General features: G+C 36.8%; 1 protein-coding gene across 1 annotated transcript in view; it reads left to right on the top strand.

The window, feature by feature from the left end:
• Nucleotides 1-23629, top strand: part of LOC117988214 (arf-GAP with dual PH domain-containing protein 1-like) — a 45465-nt gene that overhangs the window by 429 nt on the left and 21407 nt on the right. Inside the window, exons 2-3 of the mRNA XM_034975327.2 lie at nt 19865-20090; nt 21639-21812. Of these exons, the coding sequence (XP_034831218.1) occupies nt 19865-20090; nt 21639-21812 (400 nt within the window). The remainder of the gene's footprint in view (nt 1-19864; nt 20091-21638; nt 21813-23629) is intronic.

Here is a 23629-nt window from a genome sequence, read left to right as displayed (position 1 = left end):
AAAATTTATTTCGTATGACTAACAGAGCCATCGACCGATGACGACGGCGTGCTTTTACGCGCTCTTTTACTGGGAGCTTTTTCATTTGCTATTGAAGCTTTCTCTATATTCTTCGTATTTTATTTAAATTTTTAAAGGACCTGGTGCATATTGAGAAAGAATAGAGTTATTTACTAATACTACCTAAGCTTATTACGGGATCTTTATTTAAGTAGATACTTAAATTCCAAATAAAATGCTGTAAAGCAGGTAGGTACAGGTAGAGTTAAGGTGCGTTAATCTCTTTCTCTACCTATTACAAGCAGCGATTTATTGTAATTAAATAATATTTATTCTTTAATCGATAATCTCTCATTTCGTATGCAATACATCACTAATCACTACGTATTTAAAACTTTAAAATATTATGTTCCAAATACCTACCAACAAAAATAATAAATACAAATACCTACCTACTTTAATACATTGCACCAAAATAATTTGCTGCACGGCACAGTAACAGAAATGTGTAGAGTCGCCAATTTGTTAAAAATCTTTTTTATAAAAATTCCGCTATAATTAGGTATGGTAACACTAGTACTACAAGTACCTACCTAGATACTGTAAATACTTACCTACTGCCCCAAAATAATGTCAATTGCTGCATGGCGCGGTGGACCGCAGCAACAGAGAAAAATGTAGAGTCGTTAAATTATTTAAAATCTTTTTTATAAACATTCCGGTATAATTACGGTATTCTACGTACAGCACTACAGTGAGGCCTAGTGGTTAAGACGTGTGCCTCCCATTCGAGGGTCGGAGATTCGTACCCGGGCACGCATCCCTAACGTTTAAAACAATAAAATATCACTTGCTTTAACGGTGAAGGATAACCTCGTGAGGAAACCTGCATGCCCGAGAGTTCTCCATAAACCAAACGCTCATAGAGCCCATTCATTTGTAAAGGAGCCGGTTCAACCTTATATATTTTTTTGCAAACCAACCAGTGTTGATACTTTTGAATTCCCCCACTGTTATTGCTAATGACGGTCTCAAGTGGAAACACGCCAGTTTATTGTACCTACCTACTAAAACTACATACCTACCTAGTGGTGGTGGTGGTAATAACTGGGATTCTAGATGCCTAAATGGACCCTTTATTCACGGAGAAGATAGCTGTATATTCCAATAATGAAGCTACAATGTTTTCGCATAGGTACCTATTATAGTATATTTTGTGCCTACATATATATAGAAAGTTACATTTAGGGAGGCATGTAGTTACCTACTAGGTACCTACCAAAACACTTCATTGGTTCTGTTTTATTAATTATTTATTAAGTATGATTAACATGAATGAATTTCAAGAGTTGATAACAAAATTAAAGTCGTAATCGTAAAGAGGTCGTACCTATAAACCTATAAATAAATATACGATAGAGCTCAAAGCTATGGCTCAAAGACTTATTATTTTCGACCATTCTGCCGTAGGTACCTAGTTCTTTTATCTCAGAATACTTAACCTTAGTTTAGTAGCTACTTAGTACCTACCTATACTATCTCGTTCATTAATGCTACATTAGAATTTTAATCAAGCCAGTTTAACAGTTTTTAGGGTTCCGTACCTCAAAAGGAAAAACGGAACCCTTAAAGGAGCACTTTGTGTCTGTCTGTCTGTCTGTTAAGAAACCTACAGGGTACTTCCCGTTGACTTAGAATCATGAAATTTGTCAGGTAGGTAGATCTTATAGCTGACATTTGGGGAAAAATCTGAAAACCGCGAATTTAGGGTTAGATCATACAAAAAAAATTAAATTGTGGTCATGAACTAATAATTAGTATTTTCAACTTTCGAAGTGAGTGACTACATCAAGTGGGGTATCATATGAAAGGTCTTCATCTGTACATTCTAAAACAGATTTTTATTTATTTTTTTGCATCATAGTTTTTGAATTATCGTGCAAAATGTCGAAAAAATACGACTGTAGTACGGAACCCTCATTGCGCGAGCCTGACTCGCACTTGGCTGATTTTTCATTGACTGAATCATTATTATAAGTAGATAGTATTAATTAAGTATGGAACGAAAAATGGTATGGTCTTAGTTTAATTTACTTCTAATTAAGGAGCGATTTATTATGAGTAGGTAAATGATATTTATGCTTAAATCGATAATATCTAATTTCGTATGCAATACATCACTGCGTATGTAAAAACTTCAAAATATTAACCGTCGCTCGTACTCAGAGACGCTAATCGTTACTTAAGATTGAGTTAAAACGAGACAGACTTATTTAAGAGATATAGCTCTGTCTCGTTTTAACTAAACTTAAGTAACGATAAAGCGACTCTGATTACGCTGATAGAAGTGATAGAGGAGGTAGTGTCTCTTACTACATAAGTATTATATATGTATAACTTAGGTATTCTAAATACATAACCAAATAAATTTAGATAAATATCTAGAGACAACTTTACTGAAAAATATTTTAAAATTTTAATATGCCTCTTAGTGGTAACAGATTTCTATAACTGAGCTGAATTTTAACTTAAAAGCTACTATACCTACCTGTGAAACACAGACGGACGGGTTGGACAAAACTATAATAAGGGTTCCTTATTTTACTACGGAACCCAAAAAGACCACACGCACATTACGTTCATAGCATACCTACATATCTACGTACGAACTAATAAAAGATAAAAATAAGTTTTACAATCACTGACGCACCCAAGTTAATGATTTAATTAGGGCGTTTTTATAACGCTTTTAATTTTACGCAGGTGCTGCAGTGGGGGTCAAACTTTTATTTAGACAATAATGTTCTACAAAAAATAAACAATTTTAGATACACTCTACTTAAGTTTGTAATTAAGTAGATAATTTACCTAGTAAAATAAATTTTTCACTTATTTATTCACAAAGATGAAATTATTATTTTTAGGTAGGTAGCTACAAAATGTATTATGTATAATTTTTATGGTAAGTAAATATAAGTAGTAACCAAGTATTTAAGTACTAATTAAAAACTAAAACTAAAAATATTTAAGTAAGTAAGTAATTAAACCGCAATAACCTGTAAAAGCACATTATAGAGATAGTAGCTTATTCTCGCGACTTCGTCTGCGTGGACTACACAAATTTCAAACCCCTATTTTACTCCCTTAGGGGTTGAATTTTCAAAAATCCTTTCTTAGCGGATATCTACGTCATAATAGCTATCTGCATGCTGAATTTCAGCACAATCCGTCCAGTAGTTTGAGCTGTGCGTTGATAGATCAGTCAGTCAGACAGTCAGCCAGCTTTTCCTTTTAATATACGTACATGTAGATTTTTATAATAAAAGATTTAAGTATTTACTTATTAGTTAAAATTTTAAAATATATTTAGAATTACACTTACAAAAGTTGATTAACTTATGAATACCTACACGTACTTAAATAAAGACGTTACTTCCGATATTTACTTACTTAAGGCGAGTCACCGAGGCGGGCAGCGCGGCTTTAAAGGAAACCGCTTGGCAACGTTCAAATTCTGTGTTTCAAACGTTAAATTTGAATTTAATAAATTATAGAAGTCCTGTTGAAAACCAAAATTTAGCAGGTTCTCTGTAGTACTTAAAGACAAATATTTCCATATAAAAATTATTTGCCAAGTCAGAAATTTTAGTATTAAATAATTCGTTTTAGACTTTTATTTCGGCTTATTTCAAGATTTTATTTGATCGAGTGAAGTACTTCCTATTGTGTATCAAAGTAGCACATTCTTTAGACAATGTCTTTATGTATATTGTATATTTTTAGCAAGGCCATTATTTAATAGTAAATACCTAAAACATTTGATCTAGCAAACCAGTTTTTTCCGCTTAGCCTCGGTGACTCGCCTTAAAGCTCATTAAAACTTTTAACAAGTCCACGCGCTTGATATATCTCGATAATATACTCGATAATACTTGGGTATACTTTTTATAATGGGGAAGAAAGTAATGCATGAATTCATATGGCTTTTAAATATTTTAAAAATACCTTTCTACAGAGCCTATAAAGTAACGTAGTAAATGACAAGTGTAAAAAAAGATTTGGCAAGATCTCCCGACATTTTGGCATAAACCAAGCATTATAGGATTTTTCAGTGTTGTATTCGCCATGAAGTTGTCTAGTAGAACCTAATAACCACATTTAAAATATTTATAGTATTTCGCAAGATAATAAGTACAGTTAATAAGGTATCTACTATAAGAAACCACTTATTATAAATACCTATATTTGTATACTATTTAGATGTCAAATTCGTGGGTCATAGCCATATAGTTTGAGGTACATTTCCGTCAAAGCGTTACCATAAAGCAATTCCGCCTTTTGGTATAATTTATGCTATTATGGATATTTTAATATGTATTCATGGTAGAAAGGTTCAAGACAGTATCAAAACAAAATACGAGTATTCAATCCTAAACTGTGTGATCGTGGCCAAGGACATAATTATTGTTATCAAAATTTGCCTACATAAATGAAATAAAGTGTAATAATAATATGCTTTAAGTTCGACAACTTATTTCGTGTAGGTATATATTATCCGTTAAATATATATTAGGTATATTACGTACTTAAGTCCCTTCTTTCACTGTTTAAAACATGGTAGGTACATAACATGGATACATATAAATTTTATAAAGTAAGTAATAACATTTCTACATTATATTTGACTAATCCTTTTCACGTGGTGGAAACTTAGGTATTTAGCCGTCTTGAAAATTATTTCAAAGGTCAAGGTATTATATATTATTTTTTTAGATAATGTTTCCTTTATATTGTACTGTTTAGTAATCTCGTAGTCATCGATGTATCGTAGTTTCAAGATTACACTGATTATTATTATCTAGCCTTCATTGACCAATAACTAACTTTTGTATATTGTTTTAGAAATGAAACTATTTCGGAACAGACAGTTCAGTTTACAAGTTCAGTAAATAACAGTAACATAGCTGTTAAAATTGTGCCAAATTATTATGGTTTTCCTCATGGCACGGCTGAGTCATTCAACACTGAAGCATGTCTAGTCGTGGGGTGGGACTTCTAGCTATACTCCATTTTCATACTTTCCAATGAGTCATAAGTTACTGTGAAAACACATTCGCTGCATTTAGACTCATTAGAGTTATTTTGATAGGAAAAGGCTTTAATAATATACCTACTCTATAAATACCGAGTATATTAACTATGAAAGGGAAAAGTCTGCACTCGGTAAAGTCCATTTCGTAAAAATATTCTGCAATCGTAAAACAATGAGGACGTTCTCAGAGTTATTCAACATATACCTACATATATAAAGTTCCGGTCGAATCTTGTTTGCCACTGTGGAATGTTATAAGGCTAGACTACTGACTAAGATAGACAAAGTTATTTTTTGCATATAAAAATGTAGATGCTTAGAATGCTTAGATAGGAAAGTAGTTTTCAAAATTTACTTTATGTAATTTTTTTTGATATAAGGCAAAAAGTTGGGTTAAATATTTATGGGAAAAATTGGAATTTAAATAAATAAATAAATAAATAACCTTTTTATTTGGGACCATAGCGCACAGTACAAAACACAACAACACCAGACAAACATACATAAACAAAACAAATAAAAAAAACACAACAAAAAAAAAAAGATTACAAATACTTAATTAATAGGTACGAATCGTCTTTGGATGAAGTTGTCACAGTTTTTTTGACTTTGATATCTATATACCTATATAATACATCTATGTATATACCTATACGAGTATAAATGGAAAAGCTGACTGAGAGACTGACTGACTGAGTGATCTATCAAATCACTGAAATTTGGCATGCAGATAATAGTTATCTGCATAGCTAAGTCGTAGACATCCGCTAAGAAAGGATTTATGAAAATTCAACCTCTAAGGGGCTAAAATAGTGGTTTGTGGGGTGGGAAGTCCACGCGGACGAAGTGCGAGCATAAGGTAGTAACATTATATTTTCGGAAATTCGAATATATTTCGAAATTTTCAATCAGGTAAAGTATTCCTTTATTTATTTTATATTTAACTAGCTGCCCTGGCGAACTTCGTTCCGCCTAACAGTCGATTCAAAATTTTTAAATTTTTCGCTCCGTGAGGACCATCCCCGTACTTCAAGGAATATTATAAAAAAAGAATTAGCGAAATCGGTGCAGCTGTTCTCGAGATTTGCGGTGAGCGACACATTTAGTGATTCATTTTTATATTATAGATTAGGGAGTAGGTAGTGGTACCTACTAGATATTAGTTATCTAGTTATCGAATTTACAGAGTCTACAGTTATAGATTACGTTTTACAGAGTCTAGACCAAGACCGTTAAATGTAGTGTGAATTGACGGTTATTAAACTTTCTAAATTATATCCAAGTTTGAATTGGAATCGCGGACCGAAAGTTTTGTTTCCTTACTAAACAGCTCTTACAACTTACTAAAAATTATGGTTTTCCTCATTGCAGAGAGCCGATTTCACCAACGTAAAATAAGATTTATCCGAGATATTTTGGCAGGTTTTCTATTCAAAATCTGTCATACGCCCTTGGTGAAATACCTAGGCATTTAGTCATTCAAAATTTACTAAACCGCTTCAAAAGTCTTGGGGAACGAATTACGATGGACCCATATATTATACTTTCATTTATGAGTCATAGTAGGAAAAGTGTCACCTTTACTAAGTTCTGAGGTGACGGCTTTGTTCGCCTCGAATACCTACGCTTATATCGAAAGTATCATATGCAAATAAAAACTAGGAACTGAATGCTATTCTTCTAATAACTATCAAATAAATATCTTTGTATAGAAGCAGGCGTTTCTTTGCGGAAGTCCATGTTATATGGTTTGATGTACGATACAAATTTGACTGTTTCAGCGGATGATAGCAGCAAAAATACATATTATCATCTCATTATTATGCTGGATTTAATGACGATAAATAAAATGACGTGATGACCCTGAAGTCTATGAATCACTTGAGGAATTAACCAATTTGCCAACGTCACGTCATAATTAATTTTAAATTATTAATTACCTAACTAATTCTGTTCATAATTTTAACAACATTTTATGTAAGTACTTACTAATTGTGGAGATTTATTAAATTTTCCTTGAACTATAATCTAAATATATAAAAGGAAAAGGTAACTGACTGACTGACTGATCTATCAACGCACAGCTCAAACTACTGGACCGATCGGGCTGAAATTAGGCATGCAGCTAATAGCTATTATGACGTAGGCATTCGCTTTAGGTTTTTGAAAATTCAACCCCTAAGGGTGTTATGGGTTTGAAATTTGTGTTTTCCACGCGGATGAAGTCGCGAGCATAAGCTAGTTAATAACAAAGCTTCCTCGTCGTTTTAACCAATAGAACCTCGTCGTCTCTTGCAAGAATTTCCACAAAACAGTGCTTCTTGTGTCTTCTTGTGTGAGTGTGTGTCTTGTGGTACAGACCGTACCTATACTGACACAAGAAAGAAGACGGGAACTCAAGCTAATCGCTGAAAGCCACTGACTGTGCCGTACAGTCAGTGGCTTTCAGCGATTAGCTTGAGTTCCCGTCCCGTTGATGTCCCGTCCGTTTCATCATCATCAGCATCATCAACCGATAGACGTCCACTGCTGGACATATTATGTAGGTCTCTTATAGGGACTTCCACACGCCCGTCCGTTTTGTGGAGTGTTTTTCAACGCTGCGTTTTCTGATGCGGTGTTTCTTGGTAAATTATATTACAACTAGCTGATGCCCGCGACTTCGTCCGCGTGGAATTAGGTTTTTAAAAATCCCGTGGGAACTCTTTGATTGCCCAAGCAAAAAAATCTCGTCAATCCGTTGCACCGTTGCGACGTGATTAAAGGACAAACCAACAAACAAACACACTTTCGCATTTATAATAAGGCTACTGATGCATATTATTAAGTAAATATAGTACGCGACAGGTCGAGATAGCAATCGGGGAGGGAACGCCACGCACACCCGCACACCCGCACAGCCCCCGCGCTAACCCGGTGCGGACGTAAGATATTTTATACCTTTAAACTATGTACCTGTTATCATCCAAAGCCACCATGATCCAAACAAACATCCAAACAAATGTTCCTCCCAGTTTTGGGGACAATATGCAGAGAAACTTTCAGCTTTTATAAAATAAGAAAGGACTAGCACGCGCGAGCTTTTAGACCATAAGAAAATGCATAGCGATAAATTATGAAAGTAAAATAGTTATCAAAATTATCACTAGGGTTGGCGTTATTTTGTCAACTTTTATGAATGGACAAAATGTCTCTATCGAATAAATCATGATAAAATATATTATTATCTACGAAAGGTGCATTCCATTGACACTTTTCATCACGCCTCAGGAAATGATTCACGCAAAAAATTGCTTTCGAGATTTTGGCGAGATCGTCGTAAAACCTGTCAATGAGAAAAAAAACGGCCAAGTGCGACTCAGACTCGCGCACCGAGGGTTCCGGACTCGGAGTTTTTTTGACATTTTGCACGATAATTCAAAACCATACATAAAAATAAATAAAAATCTGTTTTTGAATGTATATGTAAAACCAGTCATCATTATGATACCTCACTTGGTATAGTTATTTTACTTTGAAAATTGAAAATAATTATTTGTTCGTGAACACACTTTTTTTTTGCGATGTAACTACAAATTCGGTGACCGATCAATTGACAAAAAACAAATGACAAAGTTTCATTTCCCAAACAAATTTTGGCAAAATTATGAATCGTTTTATGATCGTTATAAAACTTATGTTTCTACAAATAATTCATTTGATAAAACAAATTACCAGACAAATTGTTATTTCATAAAATATCATTTGACAAACAATTGATTTCTTTAATCGTGTTAATTAGTAAAACAACATATCGCACTTTTTTTTTGATAAAATGAATTGTTTGATAAAATGAACTGTTTGATAAATACTTTAAGAATTCACTCAAATCTTTTATATGTCGACCGGGCCGACGGAAGAGACCGCTTACTATAATGGGGGGTCTCTTTCAACCCAGAAAAACGGAGCCCCTCCTCCGCTCCGTCGATGGGCCCCGGTCGACGAGAAGAGACCACCACTATGGTGGGGGGTCTCTCTCATCCCCCCCGCTTCCACCATCAAGAGCGAGCGAAGCGAGCTCGGGACCTTGGGCACTCCGACTCGGAACGGTTAGGTTAGAAGGGGATGGCGGGGTCTGTAAGACCCCGCCATCCCCTTCGTGGGTTATTTCTTTTTTTACCACCCAGAAAAAAGGAGCCCCGCGCAGCGGGGCTCCGTCGACGGGCCCCGGTCGCCGAGAAGAGACCACCACTATGGTGGTGGTCTGTAAGACCCCGCCATCCCCTTCGTGGGTTATTTCTTTTGTTACCACCCAGAAACCCAGAAAAAAGGAGCCCCATGATATTATTGATGCGTTGCATAGGGGTTTGCATATGTATGCAAAACAGACTTTTTGTATGTTTTTTGTTAATTAGTTATTTTATCGAATAATAAATTTATCATCTATTATTTTGTAAAATCGCGAATTTGAAAAACAAATTATTTGGTGAAATAATAAATTTTTAAAAATTTGGAAAGTTAAACATTTGTGAATAGAATATTTGTCAAATGATCTTTTGTAAAATGATATGTTTGCGGTATACGACGTTTGTGATTTGATTAGTTTTTCAAAAGTTTTTGGTGAACTGATAATTTGTCATACGTTTTTTGTCATTCATTAGTGAACCTACAAATTCATGGTTTTCAGATTTTTTCTTTACTTGTGCTATAAGACCTACCTACCTGCTAAATTTCATGATTCTAGGTCAACGGGAAGTACCCTATAGGTTTTCTTGACAGACACGACAGACAGACAACGAAGTGATCCTATAAAGGGTTCCTTTTTTCCTTTTGAGCTACGGAACCCTAGAATGCAAGAATTTAAATTGAGTGTATTTTAAACTTGATACCTATAGATATATGCCTTGAACACTTTCACTTGCTCCGAATGTGACAGGTATAGTTGAATGGAGTGAATGTGAGGGCCCATAATTTGAAACTGGTCAAATTGGAGTATTAATAATTCGTGATGAGTGTTCCGTGCTTATTTCTAATTAAGTATCTAATTCCTTTATTGCTAGAATAAGTGAGGCCACTGAGTAAATAACTAGGTAAGTACTAGGTTCCTATTTATTAAATACTAGCTAGATTCGCGTAGATTTAGGTTTTTAAAGATCCCGTATAACCTATGTCACTCAGGAATAATGTAGCTTTGTACTGGTGAAACAATTTTTAAAATCGGTTCAGTAGTTCCAAAGATTACCCCCTACAAACAAACTTAACGACATTACCTCTTTATAATATTAGTATAGACTAGCTGATGCCCGCGACTTCGTCCGCGTGGATTTACGTTTTTCAAAATCCCTCGGGAACTCTTTGATTTTCCAGGATAAAAAGTAGCCTATCTTTTAATCCAGGGTATAATATATCTCCATTCCAAATTTCAACCAAATCCGTTCAGTAGTTTTTGCGTGAAGGAGTAACAAACATACACACACACACACACATACAAACTTTCGCCTTTATAATATTAGATTAGTTGGGACTAGCTTATGCTCGCGACTTCGTCCGCGTGGACTACATAAATTTAAACCTCCTATATTTCACTCCCTTAGGAGTTGAATTTTTAAAAATCCCTTCTTAGCGGATGCCCACGTGCGTGCGTTGATAGATCAGTCAGTCAGTTACCTTTTACTTTTATATAAAAGACTAGCTGATGCCCGCGACTTAGTCCGCGTGGATTTAGGTTTTTCCGTGGGAAATTATTTGATTTTCCGGGATAAAAGTAGCCTTTGACCTCTCTCCAGGTCTTTAATTATGCCCCTGTAAAAAATCTCGTCGATCCGTTGCTCTGTTGCGACTTGATTGAAGGACAGACTAACAAACAAACAAATACACTTTCGCATAATCTATATATATAAAAGGAAAAGGTGACTGACTGACTGACTGATCTATCAACGCACAGCTCAAACTACTGGACGGATCGCCCTGAAATTCGGCATGCAGATAGCTATTGTGACGTAGGCGTCCGCAAAGGATTTTTCAAAATTCAACCCCTAAAGTGGTAAAATAGGGGTTTGAAGTTTGTATGAAAGTCTGTCAGTTTTGAAGTTTGAAGTTTTGTAGTTAATATTTTTGCTATTAGCAGTATGACATATTTTATTAAGCTCATTTATGTTAAAATCTCATTGTTAAAGATCAACCCTAAGGGTGTAAAATAGGGGTTTAAAATTTGTTTAGGTACTCCACGCGGACGAAGTCGCGGGCATAAGCTAGTTTATAATATGGGTAGTGATCTTTCGAGTAAGTTTTTGAAAAATAAGGGCGGTTACGCATTCATCCGATCCGAGTCCGTGAAAATACGTTCCGACTTCTGAAGTACCTAGTTATAGAACTATTGTATGGTAGTTTTAAGCATATGTAATATGACATATGTACTAGCTGATGCCCGCGACTTCGTACGCGTGGATTTAGGTTTTTAAAAATCCCGTGGGAACTCATTGATTTCCCGGGATGAAACGTAGGTTTTTAACTATACTCATGCAAAAAATCACGTCGATCCGTTGCTCCATTGCGACGTGATTTAAGGACAAACCAACAAACAAATAAACAAACACACTTTATAAGCTAGCTTTATTCAATGTTTATATATTATATACGGTATAAGGTAGCTTTATTCAAATAATTATATACGGTATAAGCTAGCTTTATTCAAAATTTCAGCCGAGCCCGTTTTTACATTTTGAGGTACAGAACCCTAAAAATATATTTTAATGTTTGATGATGAAGTGATGAAGCCATTAATTAGCCAATGAACTATTTTACACATTACTACTCGTATATCTACTTAATATGGATGTAAACATATTATAAATTATTGAATTATTGTAAAAAAAAGAAATTATTTCACAGAATACGATTTTGTGGAAGCAACTAAGGAATAAAATTCGCAATGATCCGTGAAAAGAAAAATGTATTTTAAATGCATAAAATTAATCGATAATTCATACAGAAACAGTAAAAAGTGCCCACAAAGTATGACGGTATTGTGGTGTAATTCTTATTATTTTAAATGTCATTGACCTTATTGTTCCAACTATTTCTATGAATCCTTATCAGTTTCAGTGTCCAAAATGTGTTTGTTAGAAAAAAGCGGCCAAGTGCGAGTCAGGCTCGCGCAACGAGGGTTCCGTACTACACTACAGTCATATTTTTTCGACATTTTGCACTAATTCAAAAACTATGATGCATAAAAATATATGAAAATCTGTTTTAGAATGCACATTCGAAACCCGAAAATACTAAGTTTTAGTTCAAGATCACAATTTAATTTTTTGTGTGGTGTAACCACAAATTCACGGTTTTCAGATTTTTCCCCTAATGTCTGCTATAAGACCTACCTACCTGCCCATGATTCTAGGTCAGCGGGAAGTAGGTACCCAGTAGGTTTCTTAACAGACAGACAGACAACAAAGTGATCTTATTTAAAGGGTTCCGTATTTCCTTTTGAGGTACGGAACCCAAAAAATATGATAGTAGGGAAAACAACATTGGTCGACAATCTTAATCACGTTATCATACAAACATAGTAGGTACCTATAACTACGCGACAGGTCGAGATGGCAATCGGGATGGGGACGTCACGCACACCCGCACAGCCCCCGAGGTAACTCGGTGCGGGATAGCGCTGGTGACTGGCGGCCCGCACGGTGCAGGTGCGGCGACGTCCCCCCGATTGTCATCTCGACATGTCGCGTTGGAATCGGCCGGCTTGTTATTCTAGTCTGTAATTAGCGGTATGGCTAACAGCCGTACTCAGAGTCGCTTAATCGTTACTTAAGTTTAGTTAAAACGAGACAGCTATATCTCTCCCATAAATCTGTCTCGTTTTAACTCAATCTTAAGTAACGATTAGCGACTCTGGGTACGGCGGTTAGAGGGGTCATTTTGCGGGACATCATCGCTTATTCTAGTAATATTATGGCAATTGGCAAGTTCTCTCTGATGTAAAGTCAGTAAACAACCATTTGCGCTTGCATCCTGATTTTGTACTAAAATATTTTTGGTTTTTCCCACTTTGGTTGTTTTTCAACACAACATGTACTTGCTGATTGAAGTTCAAGTACACCATACCTACGCAACAATGCGAAAGTGTGTTTGTTTGTTGGTTTGTTGGTTTGTTGGTTTGACCTTCAATCACGTCGCAACGGTGCAACGGATTAACACGATTTTTTGTATGGGCATAGATAAAGACCTGGAGAGTGATATAGGATATTTATCCCGAAAAATCAAAGAATTCCCACGGGATTTTTAAAAACCTAATTCCACGAGGACGAAATCGCGGGCATCAGGTAGTAAATAATAATAGGTAATCATTACGGCCGCTGAACAAAATTGCAAATAAAATATTTTTAGAATCATTGGATAGTAAACAATTTACTAAGTACTTACTTAACTAGTAAGTGTAGTAAGTACTTAACTGCCGTACTCAGAGTCGCTAATCGTTACTTAAGATTGAGTTAAAACGAGACAGATTTATTTATGAGAAATATAGCTCTGTCTCGTTTTAACTAAACTTAAGTAATGATTAAGCGACTCTGAGTACGGCTGTTGGTAGTAATCGAGGTGTGCGAACGCCCTGCACACCCCGATTGGCATCTCAACCTGTCACGCACTATACCTACCTATAGTTAAGTATAATATCATGATCAACCCATCACCGGCTCACTACAGAGCCCGTGTCTCCTCTCAGAGTGAGAAGGGTTTTGGCCATAGTCTACCACGCTGGCCATGTGCGGATTGGTAGACTTCACACACCTTCGAGAACATTATGGAAAACTCTCAGGCATGCAGGTTTCCTCACGATGTTTTCCTTCACCGTTAAGTATAATATACCTACCTAATTATAATCTTGCAAGTTTCTCCGAATGACGATTATTATCAGTCCCTATAGTGTTATTTATGTGGGAATGTTCATTTATCAGTTGAGTTGTTTACGAAGGGACAAGTCCTCGACAAAGTATGTTTATTTATATCAACGTTAACCTACTTTACGTCTGTATTTAAAACAATCTAGGTAAGTATATACTTAACTATTTAGTTAAATAAAAATCAATTGCCGCATTGTATGAAAGACTATCACTTATGAGAATGGCTCTACCGATTTGGTTGATTTTTAGGGTGGTGTGCCTCAAAAGGAAAAAAGCGGCCAATAGTGCGAGTCAGTCTCGCGCACCTAGAGTTCCGTACTACAGTTGTAATTTTTCGAGATTTTGCACTTTTTTGATTAAATCAAAAACTACCTATTATAAATTAAAATTAAAATTAATAAAAATCTGTTTTAGAATGTACAGGTAAAGCCCTTTCATTATGATACCACACTTGGTATAGTTATCTTACTTTAAAAGTTGTAAATACTAATTATTTGTTCATGAACACATTTTTTTTGTGATATAACCACAAATTCACAGTTTTCAGATTTATTCCTTTACTTGTGCTATAAGACCAACCTACCAAATTGCATGATTCTAGGTCAACGGGAAGTAGGTAGGTAGGTATAGGTTTTCTTGGCAGACACTGCGGACAGACAGACAGCAAAGTGATCCATAAAGGTTCCTTTTTCCTTTTGAGATACGGAACCCTAAGAAGGAGCCCGCATAGGATTACTTCGTTGTCTGTCTATCAATTTTATTTATTATTAGTACAGATTTATATTAATAGTAGTTTCATGGCGACATAATATTATGCACCCTTAGAACGGTGCGGTGTTTTTCTTTTAGCCCCTAAGTCCTAAGTGTCTGATAGCCCCCTTTCCTTAGTAAAAGTTGTAACCCTTCAGTCACCCCATAATGAGGCCAGTAATGCCAGACGTTCATAGGCGCCTGGAGTTTTACTTAATGAGTTATTCAAGGGGTGGACCAACAAATTCTTGAAAGGCCGGCAACGCATTGGTGGTTCCTCTGGTACTGCAAATGTTCATGGGCGGCGTAATCACATAACATCAGGTGACCCGCCTGCTCCTTTGCTCGCCATTTTTATTAAAAAAAGTTTTACTTTCAACTTCAGGTAGTCGTAACACAATTTAGCAACAAAAACATTTGCCTAACTTCATCTCTAGGTCGAAAAGTAGACATCATTGTGTTTGAATGTTCCCACAAAATATACAAGTATAAAATCACACGAGAAGATTCACATACAACTGTTATGTTATGACAAAAACATAGCGTGTTATTTACGATGGAGAGAGGCCATCTGCCTCGGTGTGCGTGAGCCGTGACGTCGTGTCGGTGTGTCCTAGTAAACATAATAATATTGTTGGTGATGCAAAGCTATTTTGAATAGAACTAAATCCGTCTCAAGTCTGACAGGACAGCAAAACGAAACTTTGCGGGAGTTGTGGACCGTGGGACTGTAGTTCTATTTGTAATGGACCCTCGCGAAGTACAGTTTTAATTTAGATAGGTAGGTACCTACTTACTCACGTCGGTCGTAGATCTAGACGTCACTATAATCACTTCATTCATAGGTAAGGTAGCTAATAGGTATCTAGTATGCGTACACACACACGCGAAACAAAACGGATGTGGCTTGCGTTTGCGTTCATTTTTTATTGATTTGTTATTTGCAAAGCTATCGCAAGTGGCGGTTGTAGTTCTTAACTTGACGTCATAAAATATGTTATTGTAGATTATGTGGCAGTTTATCCGATAAGCGCACAAGTAAACTCTGTTACATACCTCACACCTACATAATATTATACTTAGATAGGTTTCTAACTTTCTATATTATATATAACAAAAATAAGCTCGCTACTCCTGCGCTCCGCCTCTGGAAGGTGGGAAAGTCATTTGTGGGAATGAGTGTAATATTTTATAATAAAATTCCACAAGCAATTTTAGACTTGCCTTTACACAAGTTTAAAAAATGTGTTAAAAGTATGCTCCTAAAAAAAGCATATTATACAGTCGCAGACTATGTAAACGATAAAAAAGCTTGGATTTGACTCGCTCCAGCAATGCACGGGGCTGCAATGGCTTGTATAGTACGGTATAATAACATTGTAAATTGAAAAATTAAGAATTAAAAAGAGCAACTGCCGAGTTTCTTGCTGGTTCTTCTCGGTAGGAACGGCATTCCGAACCAGTGGTAAATTAAAACTACCTGACTATTCATAAGCACTTTTAAAAAAGTTTACATGAATAAAAAACATTCTATTCTATTCTATTCTATTCTATTCTATTCTATTCTATTATTATATTTAGCTACATATTTAGGTATGTACTATCTATGCCCAATTCAAAAAAAACTTGGTCCTTCGGACTATCTCGGATTAGTCATTAGTAGGGTTGCCAACCTTTATTAGGAGAAATAGAATATATCTGATTTCAAAGAAGGTAGAGTACGGATTTCCAAAAAAGATCCTCATTTATTTTATATTTTTAAAAAGGTACACAATGAAAAATTCGTGTTAACGTAACCTCAAACACTTCTCAAAACAACCTGTGACATGACTTAGTACTCTGCGTTCAGAAATATCCAAATTGGGGAAACCAAAATATTAACAGTGAATAGTCGACCTTTTTAGTTATGATAATGGGTTTGCATAATATTACATGACTGGCACTAGTATAGTAAACATTGTGTAGTACATGATATAGAGTACAATACTCTATTTTAGAGTATCGATGGCAACCCTAGTCATTAGTTCATTAGACGCATCATATCATCAACCAAGCTTCATGATTTTAAACTCATAGTCGCCTCAATCAACCGATAGACGTCTACAGCTAGACATGGGTAGACGACTACGACGCAAGCGACGACGGTCTCTTGCAAGAAAGTTCTAGATAGAGTACAGTCATCGTCATCATGATCAACCCATCACTGGCTCACTACAAAGCACGGGTCTCCTCTCAGAGTGAGAAGGGTTTTGGCCATAGTCTACCACGCTTGCCATGTGCGGATTGGTAGACTTCACACACCTTTGAAAACATTATGGAGAACTCTCAGTCATGCAGGTTTCCTCACGATGTTTTCCTTCGCCGTTAAAGCAAGTGATATTTAATTAATTAAAACGCACATAACTCCGAAAAGTTAGAGTGCGTGCCCGGGATCGAACCCCCGACCTCCGATTAGAAGGCGGACGTCCTAACCACTAGGTTATCACAGCTTTTTATAGATAGAGTACAGAACTCGCATATTATTTTATAGACTATCTTAAGAGTTCCCAGAGCCTCTTGATAAGCGGTCAGCACATGAGTATGGCCACCAATGGGGTTTTAGTGGGTAGACATCCCACATAACCCAATTGTAAGCACCAGTCCGAAAGCGCGTGGTAAGTATCCCACCGCTGTCACCATGTAATGAAACGAGACTGGATGACACATCATCATCAACCGATAGACCTCTTCTTCTTCCTTTTCTTTCTTGGACTTCCACACGCCACGGTCTTGCACCGCCTGAATCCAGCGGCTCCCTGCGCCCGTTTGATGTCGTCCGTCCACCTAGTGGGGGGTCTTCCAACGCTGCGTCTTCCGGTGCGAGGTCGCCATTCCAGCACCTTGGGACCCCAACGTCTATCGGTTTTACGAACTATGTGCCCTGCACATTGCCACTTCAGCTTCGCAACCCGTTGAGCTATGTCGGTTACTCTAGTTCTCCTACGGATCTCCTCATTTCTGATTTGATCACGTAGAGAAACTCCAAGCATAGCTCTCTCCATCGATCGCCCGCCCGTGTAATATAATTATTACACTACAGCAATATCTCCCCAAGAAGATTTCCTCCCCAGTCCCCGTCAACAAAAGAAGACTCTGTCTCTACCAACCAACAGAATAATTTGTAAATGGACAACAAGAATTGTGCCGAGTCTTGGAAGGTTAATTATGTTGGTTGATTGCGATTAGATGTGGAGTGTGTGATAATAATAATAGACTAACAATATAAGCACGTCTGTGGTAAGCGAACTCGTGACGTGTACACATTCCATTGTTTTTAGGGTTGCGTACCTCAAAGGGAAAAACGGAACCTGTCTGTGTGTCTGTCTGTCTGTCGGTCGGTCTGTCAAGAAACTTACAGGGTACTTCCGGTTGACCTAGAATCATGAAATTTGGCAGGTAGGTAGGTCTTATAGCAGACATAAGGGGAAAAATCTGAAAACCGTGAATTTGTGGTCACATCAGACAAAAAAAAATTAAATTGTGGTCATGAACTAATATTATTGTTTTCAATTTTCAAAGTAAGATAACTATAACAAGTGGGGTATCATATGAAAGGGCTTCATGCATTGTGCATTCTAAAACAGATCTTCATTTATTTTTATGCATCATAGTTTTTGATTTATCGTGCAAAATGTCCCTGCAAAAACCCTCAGTGCGCGAGCCTGACTTGGGCGCCGGGGGAATTTTATAATTTCTAAATGTCTTTGAATGGAAATACATAGTTTGCTTTGTTATTAGAAATACACATTCTGTGAAAATTTCAGGTGTCTATCTATTACGGTTACCGAGATACAGCCCGCTGATACACAAACGGACGGACGGACAGCGGAGGCTTAGTAATAGGGACCCGTTAGCACGCTCCTGGTATGGAGGCTTAAACATATAAGTACTTACTATCTACATATATAAAATTCAAAGTCCTGACTGACTGACTGACATATATATCAACGCACAGCCTAAACCACTGGTCCTAGAGACATGAAATTTGGAGGGTGTGTTCTTTGTAAAGAGTACATATCCATTAAGAAAGGATTTTGTGAAATTCCACCCCTAGGTGGGTTAAATGGGGGATGGAAGTTTGTATGAAAGTCCGTCATTTTTGAAGTTATATCGATGAAAATTGGTATTTAAGCTTTCGGTTAAAAATAAAAAAATACGTATTTCACGATTTTTGGAAATTCTACTACCAAGGGGGTTAAATAGGGGATGAAAGTTTGTATGAAAGTCCGTCATTTTTCAAGTTATTTGCATGAAAATTGGTATTTTAGTTTTCGGCAGCAAATGAAGAAATATGCATTTCAGGATTTTTGGAACCCCCGCCTCGATTTTCCTAATTCCACCCGAGCGAAGCCGGGGCGGGTCAGCTAGTTAGGTATAATTTACAAAAAAAAATAGGAAATACATAGTGGCATACACGCGCAACGGAAATTCGACAATGAATGAAAGTCAATAACACATTATCACAAGGCTATAGACACACTATAGAGGCCTTCGCTATTCCCGTTACTCGTGATAGGCGGCGTTAGTTAGTCATTTTATCAACCGACGTACCTACAAATTTTACTCGTGTACGTTGATAAAACGCCTAATTTCTACAATTAAAACATATTCAAATGCTAATTGCTTCAGGTTCGAGATAGAAATTTTGAAATGTCGTGGAGACAATAATGTAACTTTTTAATAATTCGATGCCTATATACGGCGGTCAGGTGTCAGCCTGAAATAAGGATTTCACAATATGACCTTGTTTGTATGGTCATCAAAAAACTTAGAGTTCAAGCTATCGAGAGCAAGAAATTGTGCTTTTAACAACTTAAACTCTTCAAATAAACTATTAAACAGAAATAATAATTGTTAAGATCGATCCATCATAACACGTTTTAGATACTCTTCAGGTTTTTCCCAAAGTCGCGGACATAGCGATAAATGAATTCTATATCAATGCGCGAAAGTCACAGACGAAATAAAAATACTGCATCTTCGAGGCAAGCGCGCCCCATCGCTCTGATCAGCTGAATCAGCAGGTCTGATTGCAGCCAAGCGCTAGTCTATAAATTAAAAGAAAAAGGTTTTCTAATACAGGTTTCATTTCCAGATCCCGACTGGGCCTCATACAACCTGGGAATATTCATCTGCATGCGATGTGCGAGCATCCACCGCGGCATGGGTGCGCACATCAGCAAAGTGAAACATCTGGAACTTGACAGGTGGGAGGACTCGCAAGTACAGCGCATGAAGGAGGTCGGCAACGTCGCTGCGAAGAACAAATACGAGGAGCGAGTGCCACCGTGCTATAGACGACCGACGAAGAATGACCCACAGTAAGTTAACATAAATAATTTGAAAAGTGAGACGTTTTAAGGTCTGCCCACGAAATTCAAATTTAATTTGGTTTTTCGCAATTTGTAAACTAATACGACAAAGTAGGTTTATGGCATTCAAATTGAGCCCCTAGCAGTATCATCTTCACAGGCTTAAAAATATAAAAATCTTTACTTGAAATCTTTCGCATCTTCGTGCCCTGGGGTTTAGGTGTTTTAAAATACCGTAGGAACCCTTTAATTATCTGGGATAAAAGTACCCTATGTCCTTCCCCGGAATGTAAGTTATCTCTATATATCTTAAAACTAATAAACAGACAGACATACTTTCGAATTTATAATTTGTTATTAGTATGGATTCTTTTGCTAACATTGTAGTACGCTATTATGAAGCGCGTTTTTTCAGTTTATTAAAACTATATTTTTTTATAATTTATTACAAACACATAGTTTACTTAGGTATTCATTTTAAGATTAAGTGAGGCTCCATTGTGATGTATGAGTATAAATAATGAATATTTATACTTACTTATCTACAATTTTAACTGTAAGTAATCTTTACAAAAACGAAACTATCGTCTAAATTATGACATGCTTAACGCCAATTAAGGTAAATAATGTTCGAACAGCTTTACATTTCAAACAATGCCAATTGATTTGTGTAACACGTGTAAAAATTTGTAAAGATACACGTGTAAAAATTAATTGTGATCGAGTGACGTCTTTCCATAATAGTACAATATAAATACTCGTAGCCTCGTAGGTATACCTTTTGGCACTTTTTGAATGTCGTTTATAAATATTTGTCTGACAATAAAAATGCGCCTATAGAAAGCCCTAAAGAAATGATAAAACAAATTAAATTAAAAAAAATTATTTCAAGAACAATTAAAAAGAAAATGTACAGCTACTTCGTACGTGTAGATTTAGGTTTTCAAAAATCTCGTGAAAACCTTGATTTTGCGGGATGAAAAGTAGCTTTGCCGGTTTCCGGGATGCATCATGCAAGGTGCCTATCTCTGAATCAATTGGTTAAACGAATGGGCCGTTTAGAATCCCATAAGAACTCTTTGATTTTCTGGAATAAAAAGTGCGTTCCGGGGATGAAAGATAACCCTTTACCGAATTTAATTAAAATCGGTTACACGAATGGACCGTGAGAATCCATGTTCAATGAAATACGTAAAATACGTGTTCCAGGATTTTTGAAAATTCATCCCCCACCTCGATTTTCTAAATTCCACCCGAGCGAAGCCGGGGCGGGTCAGGTAGTGTAAGATAAAAAGTATGAACCTTCCGTCTGTTGTACGGTTGTATTTTTAAGAAGAGTAGGTGTTGTACGCGTAAGGTTGAGATGGCAATTGGGGTGGCAACGCCAACGCCCCGCACACTCGCACAGCCCCCGCGCTAACCCAGTGCGGGTGACGTGCGGGTGTACGGGGCGTCCCCCCCCCCGCCTCATACCCCGATTGCCATCTCGACTTTTCGCGAACTATACCTACCTACAGTAGGGTTTTAGTTTATGAACGTTATCTTGTTTTATTACAGAGTTTTGATCGAGCAATGGATCCGTGCAAAGTACCAGCGCGAAGAGTTCTGCCACCCAGAGCGGCAGAACTACCTCTCTGGCTCCATGGAAGGGTTCCTCATGAAGAGAGGCAAAGAAGACAGCCGATATCAGCTCAGAAAGTTTGTCCTTAACGAAAATGAGGACACTTTGAAGTAAGCCCCAAAACTGTTAGCTTTTGCTCATGATTCTACAATTTTTTATATTTTATTGTAAGTCCCGCAAATTGCTATTGCGCTGGAACCATGTCTCATTAATAAATTCGAATTGACGTCATTTTGACGTCAGCCAAAATAAAAATATACCATCAGCTCGAAACTTTCGTCTAGTGCTGACATCACTAAAATGGCGACCACGCGCATTAGCAATTTGCGGGGATTATAGTCTTTAGTATTTATTGGGACCAGTTATGCCAATATGTACCAAGCCACATACATCGCATTGATTTCGAGAAAATAAAGTTTGACTATTGTTATGATTGCTCGTGATTCAACAAACTAAATGTAATTATTGTTTTAAATGCCATCTTGTGATCTTTAGGAAATTCAGAGCTTGGATACATTTTTAAGTTGCTTTAAAGTATAAGAATTTTGCATAAGTTAGAACCATTCATTACTTTTTTTATTAAGTATGAAAATCTATACTGTATATATAAAAGGAAAAGCTGACTGACTGACTGATCTACTACCTACCGCACAGCTCAAACTAAAGGATGGATCGGGCTGAAATTTGGCATGAAGATACCTATTATGACGCAGACATCCACTAAGAAAGGATTTTTAAAAATTCAACCCCAAAGGGGGTAAACTAGGGGTTTGAAATTTGTGTAGTCCACGCTGACGAAATCGCGGGAATAAGCTAGTATTGCAATAAAACTTAAAGCTAGCCTTATCTAATTACTATACAAATCATGCCCGCGTGGAATGGTGTCAAGAATGGTGGTGTAATGCTGCATTTCCGCGCTGGACAGCTAGGCTGATCCGTTGCGTAAAAAATGAACAAACAAACAAACAATGAGCCAGCCCTTCTGTCACCAGATGAGGCGAATCGCGGTGAAATGTCTCATAAGTCGTAACGTAACATTCATTACTTACGTTATTTTTTGAAAATGTATGGGCTGGTTCCTTTTGGCATAACTGGGGCCGATTTCGGACCAACGCGAAATTCAAAGGACTTATTCCTTATGCCTAGATAAATGTCAACGTCTCTCACGCAAGACTCGCGAGATGTCATACAAAACTATCATAATATCGATAGCGTTGACAAACGTCAACATGACATTCTTGCGTGAGATGGTTCTGCGAATCTTGCGTGGAAATCGTCTTTGTCATTTAGCCTTAAACCACATCCACATACAATAAAAATTAGCCCCTGGTTGTTGAACGGAAATATTTTCACAGCAAGAATCATTTTTAGCGTAAAGACCAGACTGACGAAATGTCTCGACACAATCAACGAATTTTTTTATTGATGTGGACGTGACTTTATGTAATTAACCGAGCTGAAGTATCTAACGACAATTTAACATGCATGGCTATTTCGTTCATTGCCATTTCATTACAATGTCTGCCCATCATACATGCGATTGCAATCAGAGATATATCTACTACATTGGCGTTATACCTAATAGTTGTTACTGTGAAATTCGTCTTAATCCAATTGCTTTTTATCATTTTATTTAACTCGCTATTTCACGTGTAGTCCGTTTTTCCTTAGTTCCTTACTAAATAATAATAAAGTGAAAGTAGCTATCTACGAGTATATTATATAGTAATAAAAAATAATTATTAATGTCCTGCCGACCGAATTTCGGCCACGGCGCGGCGGCCAATCTTCATAGAGATTAGCCAACTGCCCGGGAGATATTATAGAGCACAACTGTGTGTGCATTCAAACACAGGAACACTCTCGTAGACCGATGGGACGGACACCCGACACGACCGGAGAGAAATCAGGCGCAGGAGCGATGGCT

Source organism: Maniola hyperantus, chromosome 14 (genome assembly GCF_902806685.2).
Source record: "Maniola hyperantus chromosome 14, iAphHyp1.2, whole genome shotgun sequence".
Taxonomy (NCBI): Eukaryota; Metazoa; Arthropoda; class Insecta; order Lepidoptera; family Nymphalidae; genus Maniola; species Maniola hyperantus.
Note: the sequence above shows the minus strand (reverse complement) of the source record. Positions and strands in the feature narration are given on the sequence as shown.